The sequence below is a fragment of the Coenobita brevimanus genome, chromosome 50 (genome assembly GCF_032717465.1).
Source record: "Coenobita brevimanus isolate Jiangsu-jjx chromosome 50, ASM3271746v2, whole genome shotgun sequence".
NCBI classification, from domain to species: domain Eukaryota; kingdom Metazoa; phylum Arthropoda; class Malacostraca; order Decapoda; family Coenobitidae; genus Coenobita; species Coenobita brevimanus.
Window position 1 is genome coordinate 45853108 of NC_137003.1, and position 25064 is coordinate 45878171.

At 46.4% G+C, this 25064-nt stretch overlaps 1 protein-coding gene across 1 annotated transcript; it reads left to right on the forward strand.

Annotated features, from left to right (window-relative positions):
* The first annotated feature begins 1813 nt into the window (after window positions 1-1813).
* cin (Molybdenum cofactor synthesis protein cinnamon) lies at window positions 1814-15008 on the forward strand. Its single transcript, XM_080272177.1, has 8 exons — window positions 1814-2072; window positions 3484-3633; window positions 4071-4231; window positions 4378-4990; window positions 5893-6133; window positions 7791-8065; window positions 8721-8906; window positions 14432-15008. The coding sequence occupies exons 1-8, from the start codon at window positions 1947-1949 to the stop codon at window positions 14684-14686; spliced, it is 2007 nt and encodes a 668-aa protein (XP_080128303.1). The 5' UTR covers window positions 1814-1946; the 3' UTR covers window positions 14687-15008.
* The last annotated feature ends 10056 nt before the right edge of the window (window positions 15009-25064 follow it).

The window sequence follows — 25064 nt, forward strand, 5'->3', positions numbered from 1 at the left end:
ATCGCACTACCGTTTTGTATTTTCAGCTAAAGCTCTTCTTTAATACCACATTTTACATTTATTATAAACACAATAAACCTGCACCACGTTCATAACTCATAAACTATTTAACATAAGCCAGGAAACCATTTACAATGTTGTATCTGCTAAATAAAGATAGGTAAATATATGACGGGGAATCGTTCTGACGGCGAACGGTCCCAACGGAGAATTGTCTTATTTATGTAATGACAGGGAGTCAACCTGACCTTGGTACGGTTGTCAGTTCACTTGGCAGTTCTGTAATAGTTTGATGGAGTGGTTTGCCAAATCTCTGGTTGAATTAATCTGAAAGGGTGGTGTGGCAGTAACTTTTTGGCCACGGAACTGTTGTGAAGTGAAACAAGGCTATCAGCACCAATACAAATTAAGTGCTATATTACTTGATGCCAGGTTGTATTACTGTATACCTGGAAAGTAAATGTATCAGAGCAATAGGCCTAATAGGCGAAATTGATTATCAGTGTATATCAGTCATTGAAAACATTGTAATGCCGTAATGTTAATGACTACTTCTAATCTGGGCAATACTTATTATTTAATTGCATTTAATGATGATAATTTTAACCAAGGCAGGTGGTGGCAACCATCATCCACTCATTTGATGTAGTGTTGCCTCTTCCTTCACTTTAATCATTCTTTTCTGTGTCTGCCCTCCTCTCTTCCTATTTCTCCCATTTTCCCTGTCACTTTTTATTCAGGTGGCTTTTGGATTGAGTGCCAAGCCAGCTGTTTTCCTGTAAGCCAGGAGACCATTTACAGTGCTGGATGGTAACCATATAGTCAACCCATAGTGTTCTGTATGTGACAGCAAGTGGGTTGGCAAAGAGTTAGTGCCCATCTCCATAAAACACCTAACTTAAGACAGATGGCCACTCCTTACAAGATTATGGTGTCTAGCTGTAGACTGATAGACAAACAGATACCGTATGTACACAATAAATTATTATTTTCATTACCATTATTCATGCTGAGACTAATCATAAATTTCTGACAAAGCAAGAACTTGTGAGCCAGAAGAAAAAAAAAAAATGGTACAGACTGATAGACCGTAAAGTACAGTACATGGGTAAAGTCTATATGAGCTCCCTGTCACTAATACTGAAAAATTTATGACAGGATTAATTTCCATCATTCTCATGAACTATCCATATTCTCCAGAAATAACTGCAGGGTATATCAAACAAATATTCTTTTATGGTTATGTTAGCTTTGGTATGGCTATAATATAATGCTACAGTACAAAATAAATAACGTATCTTCAATAATTGTGGTAGGTGGTGGCAATCATCATCCACTCGCTTGATGTAGTGCTGCCTACTTCTTCCTTAACCTTTATCATTCTTTTTCTGTGCCGTCCTTCCTCTCTTCCCATTTCTCCCATCTTTCCTGTCACATCTTATTGCTCTTCTTTCCTTTACAGGTGGCTTTACATTGTGTGACAAGCCAAATGGCTTCCTGTAAGCCTAAAAACCATTTACAACGCTGGGTGGTAACCATATAACCAAACCATACATGTTCCCTACGTGTCAGCAAGTGGGTTGGTGGAGGGTTAGTGCCCTTTCCCGTAAAACAAGTAACTCAAAGTCAAATGGCTACTCCTTACAGGATTGTGATGTCTGGCAATAGATAGACAGATAGACAATTTTTAAAACCTACTGCTCTGTTAATCAGGTTATAAATTTATAAACAAAAACAAATTGAATACTGCAGTGATTTGTATATTAAAAGTGGGAGCTCTCCTATCTATCTATGGGCAGACACCTTAATCTCGTAAGGGATGGCCACAAACAAATTTTCGTCAGATGTTTAACAATGCTTATTGTAACCAGCTGAAATGTTCTTACTGAATAATTACAGTCACTAACTGAATCTGTAATTCTAACAGCATTACAGAACAGAAAAAAATGAGTGAGGTTCCGAGCGTGGGTGTGCTAACCATAAGTGACCGATGTTCCCGAGGTGAGGCAGAGGACCAAAGTGGAACCAACCTCCAGGCCCTTGTCACCCCTTCAGGACTTATTAGAGGGCAGGTATGACTGATACAATGAACGACAAATCAAACTGTAGCATTAGGATTGTGGTTTGCAAAATTGTACATGTTCTAAATAAATTTACAAGTTTCAGTAACATTGCTTCTGTCCAGTGCTAAGAATTAGGGTATTTACATCAGGATGGATGGTACTATACTGTACCTTAATGTCTGTGGTTGCAGTATGGAATTAGTAGCTTACTTTTTGATGTCCTTAAATTCTGCACCACACATATGTTACTTTCCTGTTACCTACTGATTATTTTATTCAACCAGCTTCTTGTATTAACAGTTAAAAGTCATATGGAGAAAGTGAAATAATGTACTGTATTATGGTATAGGCTATACAAGATCAGAAGGGACTGACATGAGTATCGTTTTATCCACAGCCAATGAGAAGTTATATTATCCATGTGCTTCTCTCATATATAGGGCAAAAAAGGTATACCGTTCAATGTATTGTGCTATAGTAACCCTGCTGCACCTACCTCATTACAGTGCAGAGTGAAGACTTCCTTTTCCTCAACAGATATCCTGAAACAGATCAGTAAGTTTTGCATTAGGTCCTGTGACTATCACCCTGCTTGTGTGACAGTGAGAGACAAGGTGAGGGTAACGTTCACATGTACCCGGTACTGTTATATGCTCGTAGTTTTACAGTGACATGGTGCAGTTTCATTTGATCATTAATGAAGTTCTTAGACAATTGTGACATGCATTACTTTCACTTCTGTTCAATATTGTACTGTGTAGGAATTATCCAAAGCAGTAACAAGTTTGTTTCATATATTTATGACATTTTCCTTAAAAACATAAGTAAAAACTGAAAACTGGTATTCTTTGACTATGTCCATTATATTAGTTGTATAGTAGGACCAACATACCATACCTATTTCATCTACACAATATTTGCACTTTAATAAACTACATTGCTCTGCTTATGAACAGTAAAAGAGATTAGGTTGTTGAGGGCAACAGTAAGCCAACTAGATATTTTTAGTGACACAGACCCAGCTGTAAATTTATTCAGATACTTCAAGGCCTTCAGTCCTGTGGTTAACATCCAATGGTTTTATTGTAATTAGGAGAGACTATTTAAAGTGGAGGGGTTTAGATGTAACCTTCATTAACCCCTTCGCTACAAGGTTCCTTCTCAGTCAGGAAATAATTTATCAAGTAACATGAATGAATTGATAAAAATGTCAGCCTTGTGAGGTGGTATATGCTAAAGATCACAGCTAATAATCTAATGCTGCAATAGCTGACACAGAATATTCATAAAGGCGAATATCATTCTGTAGGGTAAAAGCAAGCCCTGGATAATTATGATACAGAGTCATTCCAGTTGAGGTGAAACAGGATTGGATGATGGATAAATGAATAATAATATGGATAACTGAACTGTATTACAGGTCAAGATATATCAGTGTGTTCCTGATGAGCAGCTAGTGATCCAAGAAACACTAATTAAATGGTGTGATGAGGAAAAGCTCCAGCTGATTCTTACCACTGGAGGAACTGGCTTCTCTCCTCGTGATGTTACACCTGAAGCAGTAAAGAAAGTAAGTACTGTATATAGTTCAGCCTCTTGTTCTTTATTGGACTCTTGCTGTGCTGATAATATTTTGGTGGGTACGGTACTATAATGTAGAAAACCAGTGGCATTTATATTCTTAATGCAGTACAGGTATTTGAAGAGCAGCAGTCTCTATTTCCAATGATACTGTATAATGGTGATTATTTTTCTGTTAAACTTTAGCACTTGTACTCGTAATGCAGTAAGAGTTTCATCCCTTCAGTACAGTGACATTTTTAGTTCTATCCCTAGTCAGTTTTATTCAGTATACAAGAGTTTTCAACTGGAGGAGTTACATATAGCTTTCAGTAACCCCTTCACTATGACAGATCCTTCTTGAGTACTGTTGACATGGGGTGCCCAGATTAATATGAAAAGTACATTATTAGCCTAGAGGGGTTTAATAAGGTGTTTGTTCTGCAGGTGCTTGAACGAGAAGCTCCTGGGCTGGTGGTACGTATGATAACAGAGTCCTTGAAAGTGACACCGTTGGCCATGTTGTCACGGCTAGTATGTGGAACCCGCAGTCACACACTGATCATCACATTGCCAGGAAGCAAGAAAGCCTCAGAGGAATGCCTTCGGTAGGGGCAGGATACTTTTTACTGGTATTTGTACAATAAGGACAAGTCTGAGAATCATAAATTTGGTATTTTTTAGTCAGTTTCCCTTATAGCAAATCATTACTGGTATACTGTAGTTCCTAAATGTACTTCCTTTGATTTTACAGGTTTGTTGCTCCAGCTATTCCACATGCTATTGATTTAATTGTGGGAAGAACCAAACAAGTAGACAAAACTCACAATATATTACAAGCTGAGGGTGCCAAGTATAGCAGTGCCTTACATCAGGGTCATCATCATCACCCTCACCATCACCACCACCATCATCATGGACACAAGCATCTTCATCACACACCTCACCACCACCATCATCATTCTCACTATCACGGGAGACATAACGAACAGCAAGAATCAAAGGCAGATGTTTCGCAAGTTTCACGCAGGGTCAGAAAGTCTCCTTACCCAATGATCTCTGTTAATGAAGCAGTTGAGATTGTTCTTGCACAAGCAGTAGAGCAGGGAATCAAGAGTGTTTCCTTGATTAGTGCTTTAGGATATGTTCTGGCTGAAGATATTTATGCAAAGGATCCTTTGCCTCCATTTCCTGCTTCCATCAAAGATGGCTATGCTGTGATAACTGCTGATGGTGGAGGAGTTAGGTCTGTTGTGGATGATTCAACTGCTGGGTGCAGCCCAGAGAAAACACAAGTCAGCAGTGGGATGTGTGTTCGAATCAACACCGGGGCACCAGTCCCAGCTGGAGCCGATGCTGTTGTACAGGTGATATCCATTGCTATTTTATTTGACTTAAAAGTTCTCATTACTTTCACTGTTGTTAGTAAAACTCCGCATCATACAGTACTGTACTGTATATCCTTACATATCTCTCTTTAATCACCAATCTTTTTCCATGCCTTATCTTGTGATTATACTGTAACTTTCTAGTTGCCAGTCTGTTTCTCTTCTTTGCCACTTCACAGCACCCCCCCTTTTCTGTCCAACTCTTAGTCTTACAAGTAAATATAACTTGTCACCTTTGAATTACTGTTGCTTTCTTCAATATATTTTCAGTCTGTTTCTCTTCTTTGCCACTTCACAGCACCCCCACTTTTCTGTCCAACTCTTAGTCTTACAAGTAAATATAACTTGTCACCTTTGAAAAACTGTTGCTTTCTTCAATATATTTTCACTTAATTATATTCAGTCTGAATGCAGTGTGTCCAAGCAACCTGAATTTTAACAGATTTTGGTTTTGCTCTTATGCTGGCCTCTCATCAGAAGAGACAATAATTGTAGGGTTCCTGCCTCTGATTTATTTGTTTTGCATTACTTTTTGTGGTGGACAGAACTCATGCAGTTTTTTTTTAAGTATTCATGTCACCTAAAAAAAAAAAAAAAAAAAAAAAAAAAAAATTGTATATTTACTCACAGTACCCAAGTCCATTTCTTAAAAATATTCATCTAAAAAAATTCTTTATATTTACTCACAGTACCCTGGTCCAAGTCCAGGGTACTGTAGTCTACATTAAAGTTTGGAGACCTCCTTTTTCCTGGCATCATTTTACATGACACAACTACTTGTATATTATTGTACACACTGTATTTACTAAAATAACATACTTGTATGACCATATGTGCACCCCATAATTCAGATATTAATACATCATAATGTTATTGCTTAGGTGGAGGACACAGAATTAGTGAAAGATGCTGATGATGGATGTACTGAACTGGAAATAAAAATTTTGAAAGAACCGTTTGTCGGCCAAGATATCCGGCCAGTGGGATGTGATATTGCTGAAGGAGAGAAGATTCTGGAAGCTGGCACTCTTCTGGGTCCTTCAGAAATGGGACTTCTAGCCACTGTTGGTGCAACACATATAATGACCATTGATAAACCAGTTGTTGCCATTCTTTCTACAGGTCTGTCACTAAAAATTTTACTGTAGTAAAATTGATATAAAATAATGCTCTGTAGTATTCCATGTTTCCATTCAAATACCTGTACTACACCTGCCTGCAGAAATTTCAGTGTGTATGATGTACAGGATGCCTAGGAAGTCTGGACTCATTGAAAAACTGGAAATTACATCATCATCATCCAGACCTCCTTTCCCATCCTTGGGGAGGGTGAGGAGTAGCAATGTCCAGACAGCCCAAGTCTGCCCACTTCAATGGGCCACACTTCTATTCACTCATCATTCAAGCCCCCAGAATCCTGGCTGTCTCTGGTACACCATAACCTTTCACCACATTCTGTAACTTCACATATATGAATCTGACAGAGTCAGTCCGAACGCTGTCATGTTAAAAAGGGGTGTCAAATCACTGATCATGCACTCCTCACAACATTCATCCAGCCAGCTCGATCTCTTGCCAGTCCCCTAGCCTCACCGACTTCCGTACCACTCTTCCTCACACACTCATCCACCGTATCTCTCCACCTTCTCCTTGGCCTGCCATGCCTCCTCCCTCCTTCAAATTCACTCAGATATACCTTCTTCACCAGTCTATTGTTATTCATTCTCTCCACATGACCACACCATCTCAGTACAATCTCTTCAATACTAGTGTCCACAGACTTCCTCACGCCACATCTTTCACAGATCACATTATTTCAAATCCTATCCACTCTCTGTACTCCACATACATTCCTCAGTGGTCCCATATCTACTGCTCTCACTCTTGACTTTTCATTTTCATGGCACACCATAGTCTCACATCCTTGTGTTAAAGTTGGCACTAACACTCTTTCACTTAAGCCTCGTGCAGCTGCAACACTCAAGCCTCTGTTTCTTATCAGGGCCTTCACAGCACTAGCTACCTTCCTTCCTTGTGCCACTCTACTTTTCACTTCTTTTGCACATTTTCCTCTCTTTTTCTATATCACTGTACCAAGGTATTTGAACTCTCATCAATTCTAGTCTCTCTACATTCACTGTAACATCACACTGGGAGTCACCTTCTCTCTCAGTTACCATCACTTTACCACATTTACTCACAAGGCACGACACTCACAGACATCAGCAAAACTCTGCACTAGTCTACCAAGCTCTTTTCTGGTATTTGCAAGTAGCACTGCATCATCAGCATACAACAAATTTGAGATATTCCATCCATCACCATTCATTACCAACGTCATCCCTCTCTCCATTACTCATGTTTTTATTTCTCTCATCATCCCATCCACATATATATTTTCATGTCCCCATGAAAATTACTTATGTTCTTAAAAAATGTTCAGTGTGTCCACCATTATGGCTGATACACATAGCTAATGAGTATGAAGCACAAATCTGTAGCACTGAATTTTCACTGTGCAAGTCAGTGCCTTCAAGTGAACCTGAAGATAACAGCATCTCTTCTAATACTATCTGTGTGACTGGTGATTGGATGATTGCCTCAGTATTTCTGCATCAGTCATGTGGTAGACACACTGAATACATTCTGCAAAACAAGCCATTTTCAGCATTTTGCCTTTATGATTCCAGACTTTTTGGATATCTGTATACTGTACATTGATGCAAATGTCAACACTTTTTGCTTGTTTTGATATGTGATCTCCACTTACCCCAACAAGGTAATGAGCTTCAGAACCCTGATGAACCACTAAAGGCTGGCCACATCCGAGACAGTAACAAGACAACACTGATGGCACTCATGACCCATGCTGGCTTCCAGGTGGTTGATGCTGGTATTGCCCGTGATGACCCTAGCATGCTTCTAGATAGTCTTAGGGAAGCTTTCAGCAAGGCAGATGTCATAGTCACTTCTGGGGGTGTCTCCATGGGTGAACGTGACATCTTACGTCCAGTGCTTATCTCAGACTTCAGTGCTACAATCCACTTTGCACAGGTAGGAACTGTAAAGTAAATAAACATTACATAATGTGCAATATACAAGTATCGATGTGTTATCATGGAGTGTTGTGGTGTGGATGTAGATGTGATAGGAAGCATTAGAAGAAACACATTGAGATGGTTTGGCCATGTGGAGAGGATGGAGAGCGAGAGACTGTCGAGGAGAGTGTGAGTGAGGTGGAGGGGGGGAGAGGGAGGGGGAGGCCAAGGATGAGATGGAGGGATGGAGTGGAGAGAGGTATATGAGAGGGGTGTGAGCTGGGAACAGGTCAGTGAAATGGCGGTGGACCAGGCGACATGGAGGTGGTTTGTTTGTGGCCACCCCTTACGGGATTAAGGCGTCGGTAGTAGATGGATAGAATGTGCTTGTGGGCAGAGTTATTAAAAAGTCCAATATATTTGTACATTATGAAACTGTAACCAGAATGAGGATTTGGTTATATGCAATACAGGTGGAAGAGTTTAGCTGTTTTAGCGTATGCACGTTGAAATTTTGCCATAACACGAAATCTTTTTCTGTGGTAGAGGAATTCGCGAGTAAGTTTGAAGCAAATAAGGCAAATCCATTGAATTTAAATATTCCTGTAATGATATTTTTTGTACTTCTGCTACCTATACAGTACAATCCTGATAAAACTCTTACTTTATAGGTATTTATGAAACCTGGCAAGCCAACCACTTTTGCCACTTGTGAGTATGAGGGTAGAAAGAAACTGATCCTTGGCTTGCCAGGGAACCCTGTCTCTGCCACAGTGACTGCTACTCTATACCTGCTGCCTTTGTGTCGAAAAATGAGTGGTTGGAAGGCCTGTGAGAATACTTGCATCAAAGCCAAGGTATGATATAATGTATTTTTTGCAGGCTATTACTAACTATATTATTGCTGTATATTATTATATAATGTTGAATGAGGAGTTTGACTGAACAGGGAAGGTTTGGAGTTAGCAGATCCAGTGTTTGGCCCTTGGTCTTTGATTGACGTTGCTACTGTGAGTGAGGCAATAGGCAGGATGCAGGTGGGGATGGCAGCAGGTGTGTCTGGGTTGACTGCCAAAATGTTGAAGGCCTCAGGAACCTGATAAATATGATTTTATACGAGTGTGTTGTCCCAGAAGATTGGCTGAAAGGAAGGGTGATGCCCTGGAAAGAGGAAATGATAGAGGTATAAAGCTTTTAGATCAGACGATGAAGGTAATGGAGAGAGTTCTAGAAGGTATGATTAGAGTAAGAGTGAATAATGATGAGATGCAGTTTGGGTTTATGCCAGGCAAGGGGACCACTGAGGCCATATTCATTGTTTGACAGCTTCACGAAAAATATGTAGGAAAGAAAAGGGAACTGTACTTTGTTTTTGTTGATTTGGAGAAGGCCTTGGACAGAGTCCCTAGAGAGGTTGTAAATGGACAATGAGAAAGCTTGGGATGGAGAAGTGGCTGGTTAGGGTGGTTATGGCCATGTATGTGGGTGCTCGTGCCCAGATAAGAGTGAATGGAGATTTGGGTGATGAGTTTTCCGTGAATGTTGGTGTGCATCAGGGGTCAGGTTTGAGTCCCTTGTTGTTTATCATGGTACCTGAAGCCCTCTCACGTGACCTCAGAAATGGACTCCTGTGGGAGACGATGTATGCCAATGATTTGGTGTTGATTGCAGAGAATGAAAGGGAGACGGAGGATAGATTTAGGAAGTGGAGAGATGGTATGGGGCACAAGGGCTTAAGAGTAAATGCAGATAAAACAAAAGTTATATCTAAGTTTGGTGGCAGTACTGTCAAAGAGGGAGAGTGGCCATGTGCAATTTGCCACAAGGACATGGGAAGTAATTCCTTCTTGTGTAGTGTTTGTGATAAGTGGGTGCACAAGAGATGTAGTGGTATTAGAGGTAGAGTGCGAGATAATACTGATTTTATGTGTGCGGTGTGCGGGGGAGAGCAGGTGGAGTTTGTCAGGCATGAAAGGATTGAACTTGCTGGTGAGTCTCTTGAGTGTGTAGAAGAGGTCTGTTATTTGGAAGACATGTTATGGTAGTGAGACCTGTTATTTGGGAGACATGTTGTGTGCTGGAGGTGGGGCTGGAGCTAGCTCTGTGGCTAGGGTGAGAAGTGGCTGGAAGAAGTTCAGGAAGCTCTTGCCTCTCCTGACATTGAGAGGACTCTCCCTACGTGCTAAGGGGTCTTTGTATGCAGCATGTGTTAGGAGTGTAATGCTGTATGGTAATGAGACCTGGGCAGTGAAGGAGGAAGATATTCGCCAGCTCAGACGTACAGAAATTACAATGATTAGGTGGATGTGCAATGCGTCCCTGCGTCCAAGGCCTGGAGGGGCTGGGTTTACGATGGAAGAGTTGAGAGGTAGGATGGGACTGGAGTGTATTGGTGTTGTGATGAGGAGAGGTAGATTGAGATGGTTTGGACATGTGGAGAGGATGGGGGATGATAATTGGGTGAGGAAGGTGAGAAGTGTTAATATTGGGGGTGGGGTGATGAGGGGTAGACCGAGAAAGACATGGGATGAGGTCATAAGTGTGACCTCAGGGTTAAGGGACTGAACAGGGAGGCTGCAATGGATCGTGCAGCATGGAGAGCCGCCATTAGGTGACCAAGGCCGACACATGCAAGCATGTTGAAGCCTTTAAAAACGAAAACGTTATGTGCTGGAGGTGGGGCTGGAGCTAGCTCTGTGGCCAGGGTGAGCAGTGATTGGAAGATGTTCAGCGAGTTGTTGCCTTTTCTGACATTGAGAGGACTCTCCCTACATGCTAAGGGGTCTTTGTATGAAGCATGTGTTAGGAGTGTAATGCTGTATGGTAGTGAGACCTGGGCAGTAAAGGAAGAGGATATTCGCAGGCTCAGAAGTACAGAAATGACAGTCATTAGGTGGATGTGCAGTGTGTCCCTGCATGCAAGGCCTCGGGGGGGGGGGGTTACGATGGAAGAGTTGAGAGGTAGGATGGGACTGGAGTGTATTGGTGTGATGAGGAGAGGTAGATTGAGATGGTTTGGGCATGTAGAGGATGGGGGATGATAATTGGGTGTAGAAAGTGAGAAGCATTAATATTGGGGGTGGGGTTGCGAGAGGTAGACTGAGAAAGACATGGGACGAGGTCATTAAGTGTGACTGTAGGGTTAAGGGACCGAACAGGGAGGCTGCCATAGATCGAGCAGCACTGAGAGCCACCCTTAGGTGACCAAGGCTGACGCATGCAAGCATGTTGGAGCTTCCAAAAACGAAACGAAATGAAATGACTATAACTAGAGAGGGTCACTTCAAAGCCAAAAAGAACACCAAGATACCCAGGTGACTTTGCTGCCCAGTTATGCAAATGTCCCTCACCTCCCTCCCTGTCCCTCAAGAGGAGGATGGTGGAGTGCAGAGGGACAACTTCACTGTGCAGTCCACTGGGTTCACATTTACTTAAGCCTGGAGTCACAACAAACATAGCAGCATACACTCTAGTGCACCACAGTATTTACAAAAAGTGTATCACTAAACGTCCTCCTCCTCATCATCCTGACCTATATTCCTACACAGATGAGGGGAGGTATGAAATACACCAAATTCTGAATGTAATAATGGTAGTAAATAATTGTTGATGTGGAACCACATAACAGACAAATAGGTGCTGGCTGATCCAGATTTGAAGGCATTTCAACTGGATGTTGCCCATGAAAGTTCCACTGTAAGGGTGGTTGGTGTTTAGGTTCAATGCTTACATACTGCAGCTCAGGCTAAGTGACTGGTTACCCATGCCTTAAATGTTTGGACTTACAGGCAAGCTCTAGACCCCTACTCTTCTCCTGATGAAGTAATACATTAGACTGTTTTCCTGTTTGTTCATACCATAAATCAAACCTAGCAAGTATTACCATAGTGATTGAGATAAAGGTGCTTTTGTTGGGCATTAGGTTAGAGATATTGACCCTCAGCTCCCATGCCCTCTGTAGCTTCCCCATGAAGCCCTCAAAATCTGCCCTGATGGCAGTTTTAAGATGACAACTGTAACACAACTTACCCTGCTGACACACTTAGATTCTGTAACTCATATCTCCCACTTTTGAACACAAATAGGTCATGGAATGCCACAAATTTTAATTTTGCATGTGAAACACAGGGATAATGGGTACAGTATCCACTGTGTTGTAACAGACTTCCAAACAATAGTTATTTTCAATACCTCTACTCATGGCCATGAAAGCTCTGGGTGGTATCATTTTACTTCTGTGTATTTTTTATCAATCATGTAATGCAGTGCATTGTATGCCACGGGAGTGCTAGTGTAATTAATAGCAGCAGAGAGCCTTTAACCTCCACAATATCATCATCATTATCATATGGACCTCCATTCCCACCCTTGGGCAGGGTGAGGAGTAGCAATGTCCAGACAGCACAAACTTGCCCAATCCAAATAGGCCATGCTTCCATTCACTCATCATTGAAGCTACCAATATCCTGGCTTTATCTGATGTGCCAAAAACTTTCACCTCATTCTGTAGCTTCACATAAACGTATCCGATAGTCAGTCCAAACGCTGTCACATTAAAAGGGGTGCCAAATCTCTGATCCTGCACTTCTTCTTACAACATTCATCCAGCCAGCTTGATACCTTGCCAGTCCCCTAGCCTCACCAACTTCCATACCTCTCCTCCTCACACACTCTACACCATATCCTTTCACCTTCTCCTTGGCTTACCTCACCCCCTCCCTCCTTCATATTCGCTCAGATATATATACCATCATCACTCTATCGATATCCATTCTCTCCACATGACCGTACCATCTCAGTACACTAGACTTCCTCACTCCGCATCTTTCATGAATCACATTATTTCGTATCCTATCCACTCTCTGTACTCCTCATACATTCTTCAGCAGTCCCATGTCTACTGCTCTTACTCTTGACTTTTCATTTTCATGCCACACCATAGTTTCACATCCACATGTTAAAGATGGCACTAACACTCCTTCATGTAAGTGTCGCACAGCTGCAGCACTCAAGCCTCTGTTTCTTATCAAGGTCTTCATAGCACCAGCCACCTTCCTTCCTTGTGTCATTCCACTTTCCACTTCTTTTGCACATTTTCCTCTCTTTCCTATCACTTTACCCATGTATTTGAACTCTCTCACCAATTCCAGTCCCTCTACATTCACTGTAACATCACACTGGGAGTCACCTTTTCTCTCAATTACCATCACTTTAGACTTTTCTGCATTTACTCTCAGGCACAACACTCACAGACATCACCAAACCTCTGCACCAGTCTACCAAGTTCTTGACTGGTATTTGCAAGTAGCACTGCATCATCAGCAAACAACAAATTTGAGATATTCCACGGTTTATAACCTATCATAGAGGACGGCATCATGGGTGCACGAATGTGCATGACAGCCTCCCCCCCCCCCATCATTATCAAGCAAGGGACTGAACACTGGGAGATCCAAAAGAAGCTCTCGGGGACTGAACAATGTTCTGCAAAAGCTGGTCGTAGTATCGGGACTACCGTTTCATTTCCACACCGTCCACTATTCTCCTACCCAGGGATAGGAGAGACCAACACAGCGGTTGACATTACAGTTACCACACTGCTTGAAAGAGAGTAATGTGGGACTGGCAGAAACCAAAGAAGAAAAAGGGAGGCAGGAGGAGAAGAGGATATAGTGCGACCTCCAACGTCTTTTTCCTCTTGCATTTCCCCTCGTCCCAGGTGATATACAGCCCGACGTGATTTCCCTGCCTTTTCTGCTGTCGGAGGGTTCGTGAGGTCTCCGATAGAAGGAACAAAGGGTGCTCCATAGCCTGCTTTTATCAGTCAACCCGACAAGCAGGGTCTTGGATAGTGGAAGAGGTTTGATGCTGTTGAGGTAGTATGCAGATCACTGTCCAGTGGCGCCCTGCTGACTGTCGGTCGGCTTCACTGTCGTCTGCTCGATGGTGATGATGGTCAGTCAGCCAGTCACCCCTTGTGTAACTTGGTGGGAACTCAGCAACTCAGCTCTGCTATACATCCACACTATTCACACAATTATCAGAGAGCCTGCATCTAGACCCAAGACCCTCTAATCTTTCTTCTACAACCAGACTCCAGACCTAATCTGTGCTACAGCCAGAACCATACCCTCTAATCTCTGTTTTACCACCGGAACCTCTGATTCTTACTTTATATCCACACCCAAGGCCCTCTAATCACTTACTTTACATCCAGATGCCATACCCTGTAACCTCTACTTTAGACCCAGACCCCAGAACCTGTAATCTTTACATCCAGACCTCAGATCCCCTAATCTTTAGTTTACATCTTGACCCCTGTCCCTCTGATCTCTACGTCCAGACCCCAGAGAATCTAATTGCATACTTAACATCCACACAGTTATCAGAAGGGCTACATCTAGACCCCCGCCCAGAGTACCATCGAGCCCAGCTGACATGGGACCCCGAGACTCAACTGCCCCTGGCCCACTCCACTGGCAACCAGCTGTCTTCACGCCTACTATCAATGGCCTCAGCTCAGGCACTGCTTAAACTGCCACCAGCCACAGCAGAAGTAACCAGTTTGCCAGAGGGCACCATTGTTGATGCAGTACTTCTAGGAGTGTGGGAATATTCCAGTCATTATTTCCATTAACATAATTTAACTATTTCTGGTGCTGGAAAGAAGCACCTTCATATTGTGGCACAGATATAGCCTATAGGCTCTGCTGACTCCTTATCCCATGAAAGGGGGGTGGTGAAATATAGTACAGCAACTTCAGCTTGTAGTACTGTGTAGAAGTTTCACATTCATATGAGCCTGGAGTTACAATTACTGCTATTTTTCTAAGCATGGAATGTACGAGTACACAACTTAAGATGCACCTGACTTTAAATATTTCATAATCTATTACAAATAAGGACAATGTTCATGTTACAAGCAATATAAATGAATTTTCAATAAATAATTTTGCATATGAGTTAATTTTTTTCCTTCAGTTCTTTATTTGAAAATCTGTGCACACTGATCATACTGTATTTAAAGCAGATGAATTAGATTAAAGCAACTGAACATTTCACTAACAATTGTATTGGATGTTCTTTGCCTGCCAATACTAGTTTTCGACTCAGATAACCAAAGTTGCCCTTATACACTGTGCTAGAAATGTAAAAATATATACAGTAAAACACAAAATAAGACACCTTGAGAGGCTGAGCAGCACTGCCAATCTTCAAACTTACCCCTCTGAGCCTGTGGTGGGTTATCCACTCACTATCCCTGTATACAAGGCCACTGAATCATCTAGATTAGTTACCACAATTAACTTTTCCTAGGTGTTAAGTGAAGACGAAGGGAATCTGCAAGGCTTTGTGAATGAGTTTGGGAATGTGTTTAAGGAACAAAATCTAAAGATGAATGTAGGGAAGGGTAAAGTTACGGTCTTTGAGAGAAGTGAAGTCACTGAATGTACAGTAAGGCTGGATGAGGAGGAAGTGGAAAATGTGAATGCATTTAAGCACTTGTGTAGTGTGATGAGTAAGGATGGAAGTTTGGAGGGTGAAGTACTTGAAAGGGTACAACAGAGAAGAAAGGTTGCTGGTTCTTTGAAAGCATTGATAAGGAAGAGGGGAGTGAGCATGAAGTAAAAAAGTCACACTATGACAGTAATGTGATACCAACTTTAACAAATGGAAGTGAAGCTTGGACCTTGTCAGAAGGACACAATTCAAGAGTAAGAGCAGTGGAAATGAGTTATCTGACAGGAGTGCGTGGAGTCACATGGAGAGACAGACTAACAAATGAGGAAGTGAAGGAGCATTGTGGTGTGCATGTGGATGTGATGGAAGGCATTAGGAAAAATACAATGAGGAAGTCTGGCCATGCTAAGAGGATGGAGAGTGAGAGACTAATGAGGAGAGTGTATGCGAGTGAGGTGGAGCGGGGGAGAGGGAAGGGGAGGCCGAGGATGAGATAGAGTGATGGAGTGAAGAGGTGTTTGAAGAGGGGTGTGTGAGCTGGGATTAAGGCAATGAAGTGGCATTGGACAGGGTGACATGGAGGCAATTTGTTTGTGGCCACCCCTTGTGCAATTGAAGCATCTGGCACTTGATAGATATGTGTTACCCAAACTATTTTTACGTGCCAAACCAAAACGCATGGATGGACACTTGAATCATGTAGAGTTAGCATCAATCAGAGGGAGGTAATGTGGGATTAGCTGTTTTGTTTTCAAGAGCTGGAGGGGAGCTAGTAAGATAAAGTACAATGACTTGGACTATGTCCAGTTAGAAGAGCTCTCTGCAGTGAATCTCCCCCCTCTCCCCACACATATACATAGAATGTAATCCACATGAATATGAAGAATACTCCCCCAGTATCCCTGCTTGTCGTAAAAGGCGACTAAAAGGGTTGGCGGAGGGTTAGTGCCCCTCCCCGGAAAACAACTAACTAAAAAAAACAAACAAGAAGCCTCGGACAAGGACTGACCAAACGATGACGACCCAGGACCGGACAAAGGACTTGGTAATGGGTACATGGAATGTAAGAGGAGCGAATGATGAGGTGAGAGAGAGATTGTCCAGGTGCTTGAGGGTGCGAAAGTGGATGTATGTGGAATAACTGAAACAAAATGGGGAGGAGAAAGTGTGAGAGAATGGGAGTATGGATGGGGTGTATGTGCAGGAGTAGGTGAGAATGAGGGGGGTGCAAGGAACAACGTGGTGGACTGAAGAGATGAGACAGGCTGTGGCACAAAAGAAGAAAGCATACAATGAATGGATGAGAAATAGGGGCGTGGAAGAAGTTGAGAGGCGGAAGAGAGAGTTATATGTAGAAAGAGAGAAGTGAAAAGATTAGTAAGAGAGAGTAAGAAGACAGTGGATGAGGAATTTGGAAGGAATTTGAGTGTAAAGTGGAGGGACTGTAAGAAAATGTTCTGAAAAGAGGTGAAAAGAGTAAGACAGGGTGGAAGTGAAGTTAGCAGGGGAGTGAAAGATAAAAATGGTAGATTACTAGTGGAGAAGGAAGAAAAAGTGAGCAGATTGAGAGAACACTTTAAGGAATTGTTGAACATAGAGGATGGAAGTAATGCGAGTATAAGTGGCTAGGGAATGGCTGGGAGAAGGAAGGAGGTGAGAAGACAGGAAGAAATCAGTAGGATAGAAGTTGTGGAAGCAATGAAGAAAGTTAAATCGGGGAAAGCCCCAGGAATTGATGGAGTGTGTGGTGAAATGCTGAAGCATGGGGGAGAGATAGTAGTAGAATGGATGTGGAAGATGTGCAGATTGGCCTGGGAGGAAGGTAGAGTCCCGGAGGATTGGAAGTCAGGTATAATTATTCCCTTGTACAAAGGAAAAGGGGAAAAAGAAGTGTGTGGTAATCATAAGGGCATTTGTCTTCTTAGTATAACAGGAAAAGTGTACGGTAGGATACTTATTGACAGAGTTAGAAAAAGAACAGAGAAATTAGTTGGAGAAGAACAGGGAGGCTTTAGGAAGGGAAGAGGTTGTGTAGATCAGATATTCATTCTTAGATCTTTAGTGGAAAAGGTTCTAGAGAAGGGAAAGAAGTTGTATGCGGCATTCATGGATTTGGAGAAAGCATATGGCAGGGTGTGAAATGCGTGGCTTTGACCGATACGATTCTCCGGAATATTCCGGAGAATACCGCAGTATCCCCAACATCGAGGCGGACCAGGAGCAGTGGAGTCTGCCCTCAAGAATGCTGACACCCCCACTCGGACCCCCCGGGGTAGCCGCCGCCAGCCACCACCACTCCGGGCAACAGCGGCGTACGTCAGCCCGGGCCGTGCGCCCTTGTGACACTCAACCACCACGCCGCCGCCACCGTAGGCGAAAGACACTACCTTCGTGTGGCGGAATCACCGAGTTAGCTAGGGGTGGAGTCAGAAACTATACTCCAGGCAGCGCCCCTAAGGTAGAGACGATCTATGGTCGCTCTAATAGTGTCAAGGTAGAGACGATCAACGGTCGCTCCCATCAAAACCAGGTAGAGACGATCAGTGGTTGCTCCCATAAAAAAAAGATAGAGACGATCTACGGTCGCTCACATAAAAATCAGGAAGAGACGATCAATGGTTGCTCCCTGAAAGCTCAGGTAGAGACGATCAACGGTCGCTCCCTCAGCACACCGGTAGAGACGATCAATGGTCGCTCCCATAAAAAAAAGATAGAGACGATCTATGGTCGCTCACATAAAAATCAGGAAGAGACGATCAATGGTCGCTCCCTGAAAGCTCAGGTAGAGACGATCAACGGTCGCTCCCTCAGCACCCCGGTAGAGACGATCAATGGTCGCTCCCATAAAAACAAGGTAGAGACGATCTATGGTCGCTCCCATCAAAATCAGGTAGAGACGATCAATGGTCGCTCCCTGAAAGCTCAGGTAGAGACGATCCACGGTCGCTCCCTCAGCACCCCGGTGGAGACGATCGATGGTCGCTCCCAGGGTATAGTAAGGAGGAAAGACCTCCCTGTTTCCCCCGGCCTCTGTTCCCTGCGCGAGGCCCTGGAGAAGACCCACCTGTCGGGCCCCCGTGACAGCCGCTGCCGCAGTCCTCCCCTGTCGGCGCCCCTGCTCATAGGAGACCGCAGTCCGTCGCCTCTTCCGGCCCGCCCCAGGACACCCGGGCAAGACCTCACCACGCCCCCGCGACGCCGGGACCTGACCCAGAGGTTCCTAGCCCTCTTTGGCCCCAGTCCGGAGCCCAGTCCGGAAACCCCCGGACGTGAGAGGACGCCCTAGCGAGTCGCCCCGTGCCCTCCCGGCTCGCCCTACCCTGACGACGCCCTCAGTCCGACCGGATCATCACTGAGGTAACCATGTTTCTCTCCACGAGAGATACGAGTGATCCTGTTATAATCGTGAAGTAGGTTAAGTGTGACTCCTTTCCTCTTAGAATAAGACTAGTGCAGTAATTTCATGTAATTTCCATTGGGGTAAACCAGGACATAATGCTCCATTAACGGGCGAGAATGTGGGTAGAGACCTCAAGCGAAGATACGTGTGAGTGTCATCCCGAAGTTTTCTAAGGACTTCTCTCTAGAGCCCAAAGAAAGACTAACACATTATTGGAGTGCTATTGGCTAAGCTCTGAGTAATATAGTGGAATAGAATTTACGAGGGTTCCGACTTTGTTACGCGTTGGGAAGTGCGAGTCTACATAACCTACCGGGGAGATGTGTAATATATAAGCTGTGCCGACAGAAACCTAGTGTCACCAAAACAACGAGGACAGCGAGTAATAACTATATTCCCCTGTTCCGCACGCTATCCCTAAAAAACTCTCTCCACTCCTCACCCCAGCTCTTAAAATCCAAATAAGAACCAGAGTTAATTGTCAAAGAATTCTTGCCAACAGAAAACACCTAAACTCCCTTGTTAATATCGGGCCTCATTAAATATTACCATAACTTCCCCCTCGCCGTTCTAAGTCACTCTCCGTGTCTCCCTACTTCCCCCCCTCCTGGTAGATCACAAACCCCCCCCTCTCCCCTCACGCGCTCCGCGCGCATGGGTATTTACTGTACTCCTAATACTAAGATTTGTTGTATTGTCATTAATATCTAGGAAGCTAGTATCCTGCGAGATACACAATATTTTAGATAAGGTTTTGTGTTGCTCTATATTGTGATGTAATGTCTGCTGAAATGTCTTGTGCCTAACTGAAATAATACACGTGTATGGTGTTGCCGAAAGTTTTTATGTCCTGCCTCTCTTCATTGCACTAGCTCCGGTCTCGAAAGAGGACCCCGCTCCGTGTTGAGTTGATTTGGGACGAGAAGTCGAGCCAAATTCTACTCAGCATTACACTGGTGGCCAGCGGTGGTTCTAGATCCGAGCGTAGAAGAGAGGTAAATAGGAAATATTTGGAAAAATGGCAACTAAACCGCACGTCCAGTTATCCAAGTTTGACCCTGACCAGTATGACATACATACATATCTTGCAATAGTTAAACCCTTATTGGATATTGGCTTCGATAATGACCAACAAAAAATTGCAGTCACACTTCCACTACTGGGTAAAGCCGCAGCTAACATTGCGCCAAAAATTGTCCCAGAACTCACCTGGCAGAACTTTACCAAGTTCGCAGTCCAAGCCATCACCCCATCATTAGGGAAAGTGGTGGCTCTATCCAAATTGGATAGCTTTACTTATGACGGGGATTTAGATAATACCCTGTTGCAGGCAAGAAGCCTGATTACTGCTGCCTACCCGGAATCAGACGAAGAAACCCGGGACCAGAACACCTTCAATACTCTGCTCCGAGTACTCCCAAGTGTTGTGAAGCAACACTTTACTATCCACGATCCGACAGGAGACATGGATAGGGATATACAGCTGATACGGCGCCTCCTGACCGCCTGCCCTCCTCCACAACAAATCAATGTTGTCAAGAAATTCCCCACTCGGCCCCCGGCTCCCCCAGCCGCACCACGTCCGCCCCTGCCCCACACCAGCCCGACCCCGACGCCTAGCCCACCCAGGGCGTACCCCTCTCGCCGGCGCCCCGCCCCGCGAGAAAACCCAAACTTAATTCTCATCAACCCGTGGGAATTCACAGCCTGCAACTCCCGTTGCCCCCTTCATGACGTACGGGACCAGCTGAAAGCTGCTCGCCGCAAAAGCACAACCCCGGGTTCGCGTAAGGTCTCCGCCCTAGAAGGCGAAGCCCCAGGGGACGAGCTGGCGCCAGCGGACGATCCCCCACCAGGAGACTTAGAGCAGGAACAGGAACACGAGAGCCCTAACCAGCTGGATTTTTAGGCCCGCCCCCGCACCAACCCACGGTGGCGGGGGCCATCACCCCTAAGTATCGCCCCCCAGTGTACCACAAAATGAAAATCAACGGCGTGAAGGCCAGACTACTAGTCGATACGGGAGCAGCCAGATCCTGTCTTTACAGCCATTATTTCTCCCGCTACAAATCACGGTTTGGCCCGCTCCGCCCCACTACCACCCACCTTATAGATGCGGGGGATGGCCCCCTGCCCATCCGTGGGGAAACTCGGGCCCTACGGGTCGACACCCACCAACCAGTATCTACCCAGCACCCCTTCATCATTTTTTATTCCTCCTGCCGGAGCTATGACGGCTATTTAGGGCTGGACTTACTTCAAAAACTCGGAGCCACTATCGACTGTCGCAACCGACAACTCCAGTTCCACCCCCTACCCCGCTCCGCCCCAGCCGTTTGTACCTGCACGCCGCAGCCCCGGCCGGAGGACACACACAAACCCCCCCCCCCGCACTCTTTCTTTTCCCCTTCTTCGCCTCCCCCCTCCCCCGCGCCACCCTACCCCACTCTTGCCCCCTCCTTCCCTGCCACCATTTCCGCCGCTGTTACCATCCCCTCACACCACGAGGCATGGGTGCCCCTGAACAGGCCCTCGGGCCCATCCGTTTTGTTCTCCCCCCTCCTCCCTGCCGGACCCCTCTCCGCCTGCCTCGTTTCCCCTACCTTTCTCCCCCCCCCACCGCGCTGCCATTCGCATCGCCAATCTCGCACCATCCCCTCTCACCCTTCCCAAAGGGCTTATCGTTGGAGAGATGGAAGAAGCCGAGCCCTGCGTCCCGTCCCCCCCCCAATGCCCCGCCCCCCCTCCCCTCCATCCCTGACCATCTCTCCGACCAACAGTCAGACGCCTTACCCCGCCTCCTCCTGGAGTTCCAGGATTTGTTTGCGGCAGGGCCCGCAGATATAGGACACACTACGTACCTGTCTCACGAGATCCATACGACAGGCCCTCCGATACGACAGCCTTCCCGACGGAAGAACCCCCGACAGAGAGAAGAGGAGGACCGCCAAGTACGCGAAATGGAAGAGGCGGGTGTTATTTCCCCCTCCACCAGCCCGTGGTCTTCCCCCGTCGTTCTAGTAAAAAAAAAAAAGACGGCACGATGCGGTTTTGCATCGATTACCGCCGCGTGAACGACGTCACAATTAAGGATGCTACTCCCCTTCCCCGCATCGACGATTCCCTAGACTCCCTATACGGGGCGTCTTGGTTTTCTACCCTTGACCTCCAGTCTGGATATTGGCAGGTCCCAGTCCACCCGGATCATCGAGGCAAAACGGCCTTCTCTACCAGTAATGGCCGCCATTATGAGTTTAATGTCCTGCCATTCGGCCTCTGCAAATGCCCCTGCCACGTTTTCCAGGCTGATGGAATCTGTTTTAAGCGGCCTCACTTGGGAGATCTGTTTGGCCTATCTTGATGATGTCATCGTTTTTAGCCAAACCTGGGCCGATCACTTGCAGCGCCTCCGCCGAGTTTTTACCCGAATTCGCCAGGCAGGCCTCAAGTTACATCCAGCCAAATGTGTCCTGGCCGCAAAAACCGTCGCGTTTCTAGGCCATACCATTTCCCAAGCAGGAATTTCCCCAGACCCCGATAAGCTGCGCGCCATAGCGGACATACCACCTCCGCAAGATGTTCACGGCATTCGCGCCTTTTTGGGGCTCGCATCCTACTACCGCCGCTTCGTGAAGGGGTTTGCACAGATTGCTAAACCTCTTCACGATCTGACGAGGAAAGGAGAACCTTTCCTCTGGACAGAGGACCGACGAACCGCTTTCCAACAGCTGAAAGACAAACTTATCTCGGCCCCCATCGTGGCCTTTCCCGACTATGCCCTCCCTTTTCGCCTCTACATGGACGTCTCCCTGGATGCCATTGGCGCTGTTCTAGCTCAGGTACAGGCCGGTCGGGAACACATTATTGCTTGTGCCAGCCGCACACTGAACCCGGCAGAGAAAAATTATGCCGCCACCAAGCGAGAATGCCTCGGCATAATCTGGTCCCTCCAATATTTTAGAGCTTACCTTTCTGGGACCCAAGTCACTATAATAACCGACCACCAATCACTCCAGTGGCTGCGACAATCGGACTCCCAGAACGCCCAAACCGTCCGATGGCGTGAGACCCTAGAGGAATTTCAATACGAAATCTCGTACAGACCCGGGAAGCTCCACACCAACGCAGATGCCCTCTCCCGCCTTCCCATCCGCGCCATCCAACCAGATCAGGACCTGCTAGAACTCTGGCACCACAAAGAACGCCCCCCCTGGATTCCAGCCTACCTGTTTCCCAAATTGTGACAACAGGGCGACCACCTTTTAACCCCGTCTGGACACATCCTCTTGGCCCCCGATGCGGCACGTGACACCCTGCGCCAGTTACACGCCCACAACGGCATCCATTTGGGCACCAAAAAATTGCTACAGGTGTTTAATGACGTCTACTGGGCCCCGAACCCCTCCACCCTCGCCAAGGAAATTATTCAAGCTTGCCGCGCCTGCGCGCTCGGGAAAGACATTACCCGGACCGCCGGGCCTTCTGGCCATATCACCGCCCACAAACCCTGGCAGCTCCTAGCAGTTGACGTGGTAGGACCTCTCCCTCCTAAATCGGGATATAAGTACGTGATCACTTTTGTTGACACGTACTCCAAGTTCGTAATAGCCTGCCCCGCTAAAGAACATCACGCCGTCGCGGTCACCGATGCCTTACTCCGACACGTTTTCCCCTACTTTGGCATTCCCCAGGCCATCCATTCCGACAATGCCCCCGAATTCTCCGGGAAAGTCTGGGAAGAGCTGGCCAGGATTTTTGGATACGAAATCTCCCACTCCTCACCATATTGGCCTCAAGGGAACGCGGTGTGTGAACGCAGCCATCGTACCTTGGCAAATCAGCTACGGACCAGAATCGAGGCTACAAAAGACAACGATTGGCCAGCACACATCAAAATCGTCCAGTGGGGCATGAATTCCTGCCCCCGAGAGGACGGGGTTTCCCCCCACGAGAGGATCTTTGGCGAAACCCCCCCTCCTACTACCTTTACGCCATCACTTGCAGCCGCCCACCTCCGCCCCTGCGACAGACCCGCTATACTTGCTAAAAAGGCGGGTATACCACCTACAGCGAAACTTAGATCTTGGACCCGACACAGCCGCCAACCCCTACAAGCAGGGTGACACCGTAGTCATCGCCCAACTCCCCACCCCCCACAAACTTGCCCCCCGTTTCACGGGCCCCCACACCATCACCAAGATCCCCAACCCTTACCAGGTGGTCGTGGACTACCACGGCACTCCCCGTACCCTCCGAAACCGACACGTGCGCCCTTTCCACACTCCCATCCCCCCCGCCACGACCCCGCCCCCCAACCCCCCACAGCTCCCGCTCCACCCTCTACAACCACATTTGAGTGTTACATTTCCTCCTCCCCTTCCCCCTCTCCCCCCCCTACCACCTCCACCTCTCCTGCCCCAGGCACCTCACCTGACGTCTCCCCCAACACCCCCCCCCTCGCCCCACCCACCCGTGGCCTGCCCCTCAGCCCTCACTCCCCCATCTCCGGCCCCTGCCGCCACCCCCGTCCCCCAGCCCATCACCACCCCTTCTGCCCACACCACCACCACCACCCCTTCCGCCCACACCACCACCCCTTCACCACAACCCTCTTCCACTCCCCTCCCCCTGCCCACCACCCGGACGCCCACTCCACCAATACCACGTCCTACCACACCCACGGCACGAAAGACAACACGCCCACACCTAACGCCCCCCTCCCCCCCACCCCTGCCCGCACCACCGTCACCCCTTCACAACACCCCCTTCTTCCCCCCCTCCCCTGCCCACCACCCGTACGCCCACTCCACCAATACCACGTGCTACCACGCCCGCGGCACGAAAGACAACCCGCCCACACCCAACGCCCCCCTCCCCCCCACCCCTACCCTCACCACCACCACTACCCGCTCGGGCCGCCTCTCACGCCCACCCGCCCGATATTCCCACACCCCTACACCCCCCACCTCCCTGCGACTTCTCACTGTCCAGCTACATCGGGCCCAAATCCCTCCTACCTGTACTCCCCAGAGACTCAACGCCGCATTACTACCGCACAAAACCCGGCCTTCGCCCACTCTGTCCGGCATTCCACCTCCAACCACACCGACAACCACACCAAGCAACATGAGGATTAAGCGAGCTGTATGGGCCC

Coding starts and splice junctions, on each gene's coding strand:
- cin (XM_080272177.1), top strand. CDS start 1,947: ATGAGTGAGGTTCCGAGCGTGGGTGTGCTAACCATAAGTGACCGATGT. Junction 3,634..4,070: donor CACCTGAAGCAGTAAAGAAA/GTAAGTACTGTA, acceptor TTTGTTCTGCAG/GTGCTTGAACGAGAAGCTCC. Junction 8,066..8,720: donor CTACAATCCACTTTGCACAG/GTAGGAACTGTA, acceptor CTTACTTTATAG/GTATTTATGAAACCTGGCAA.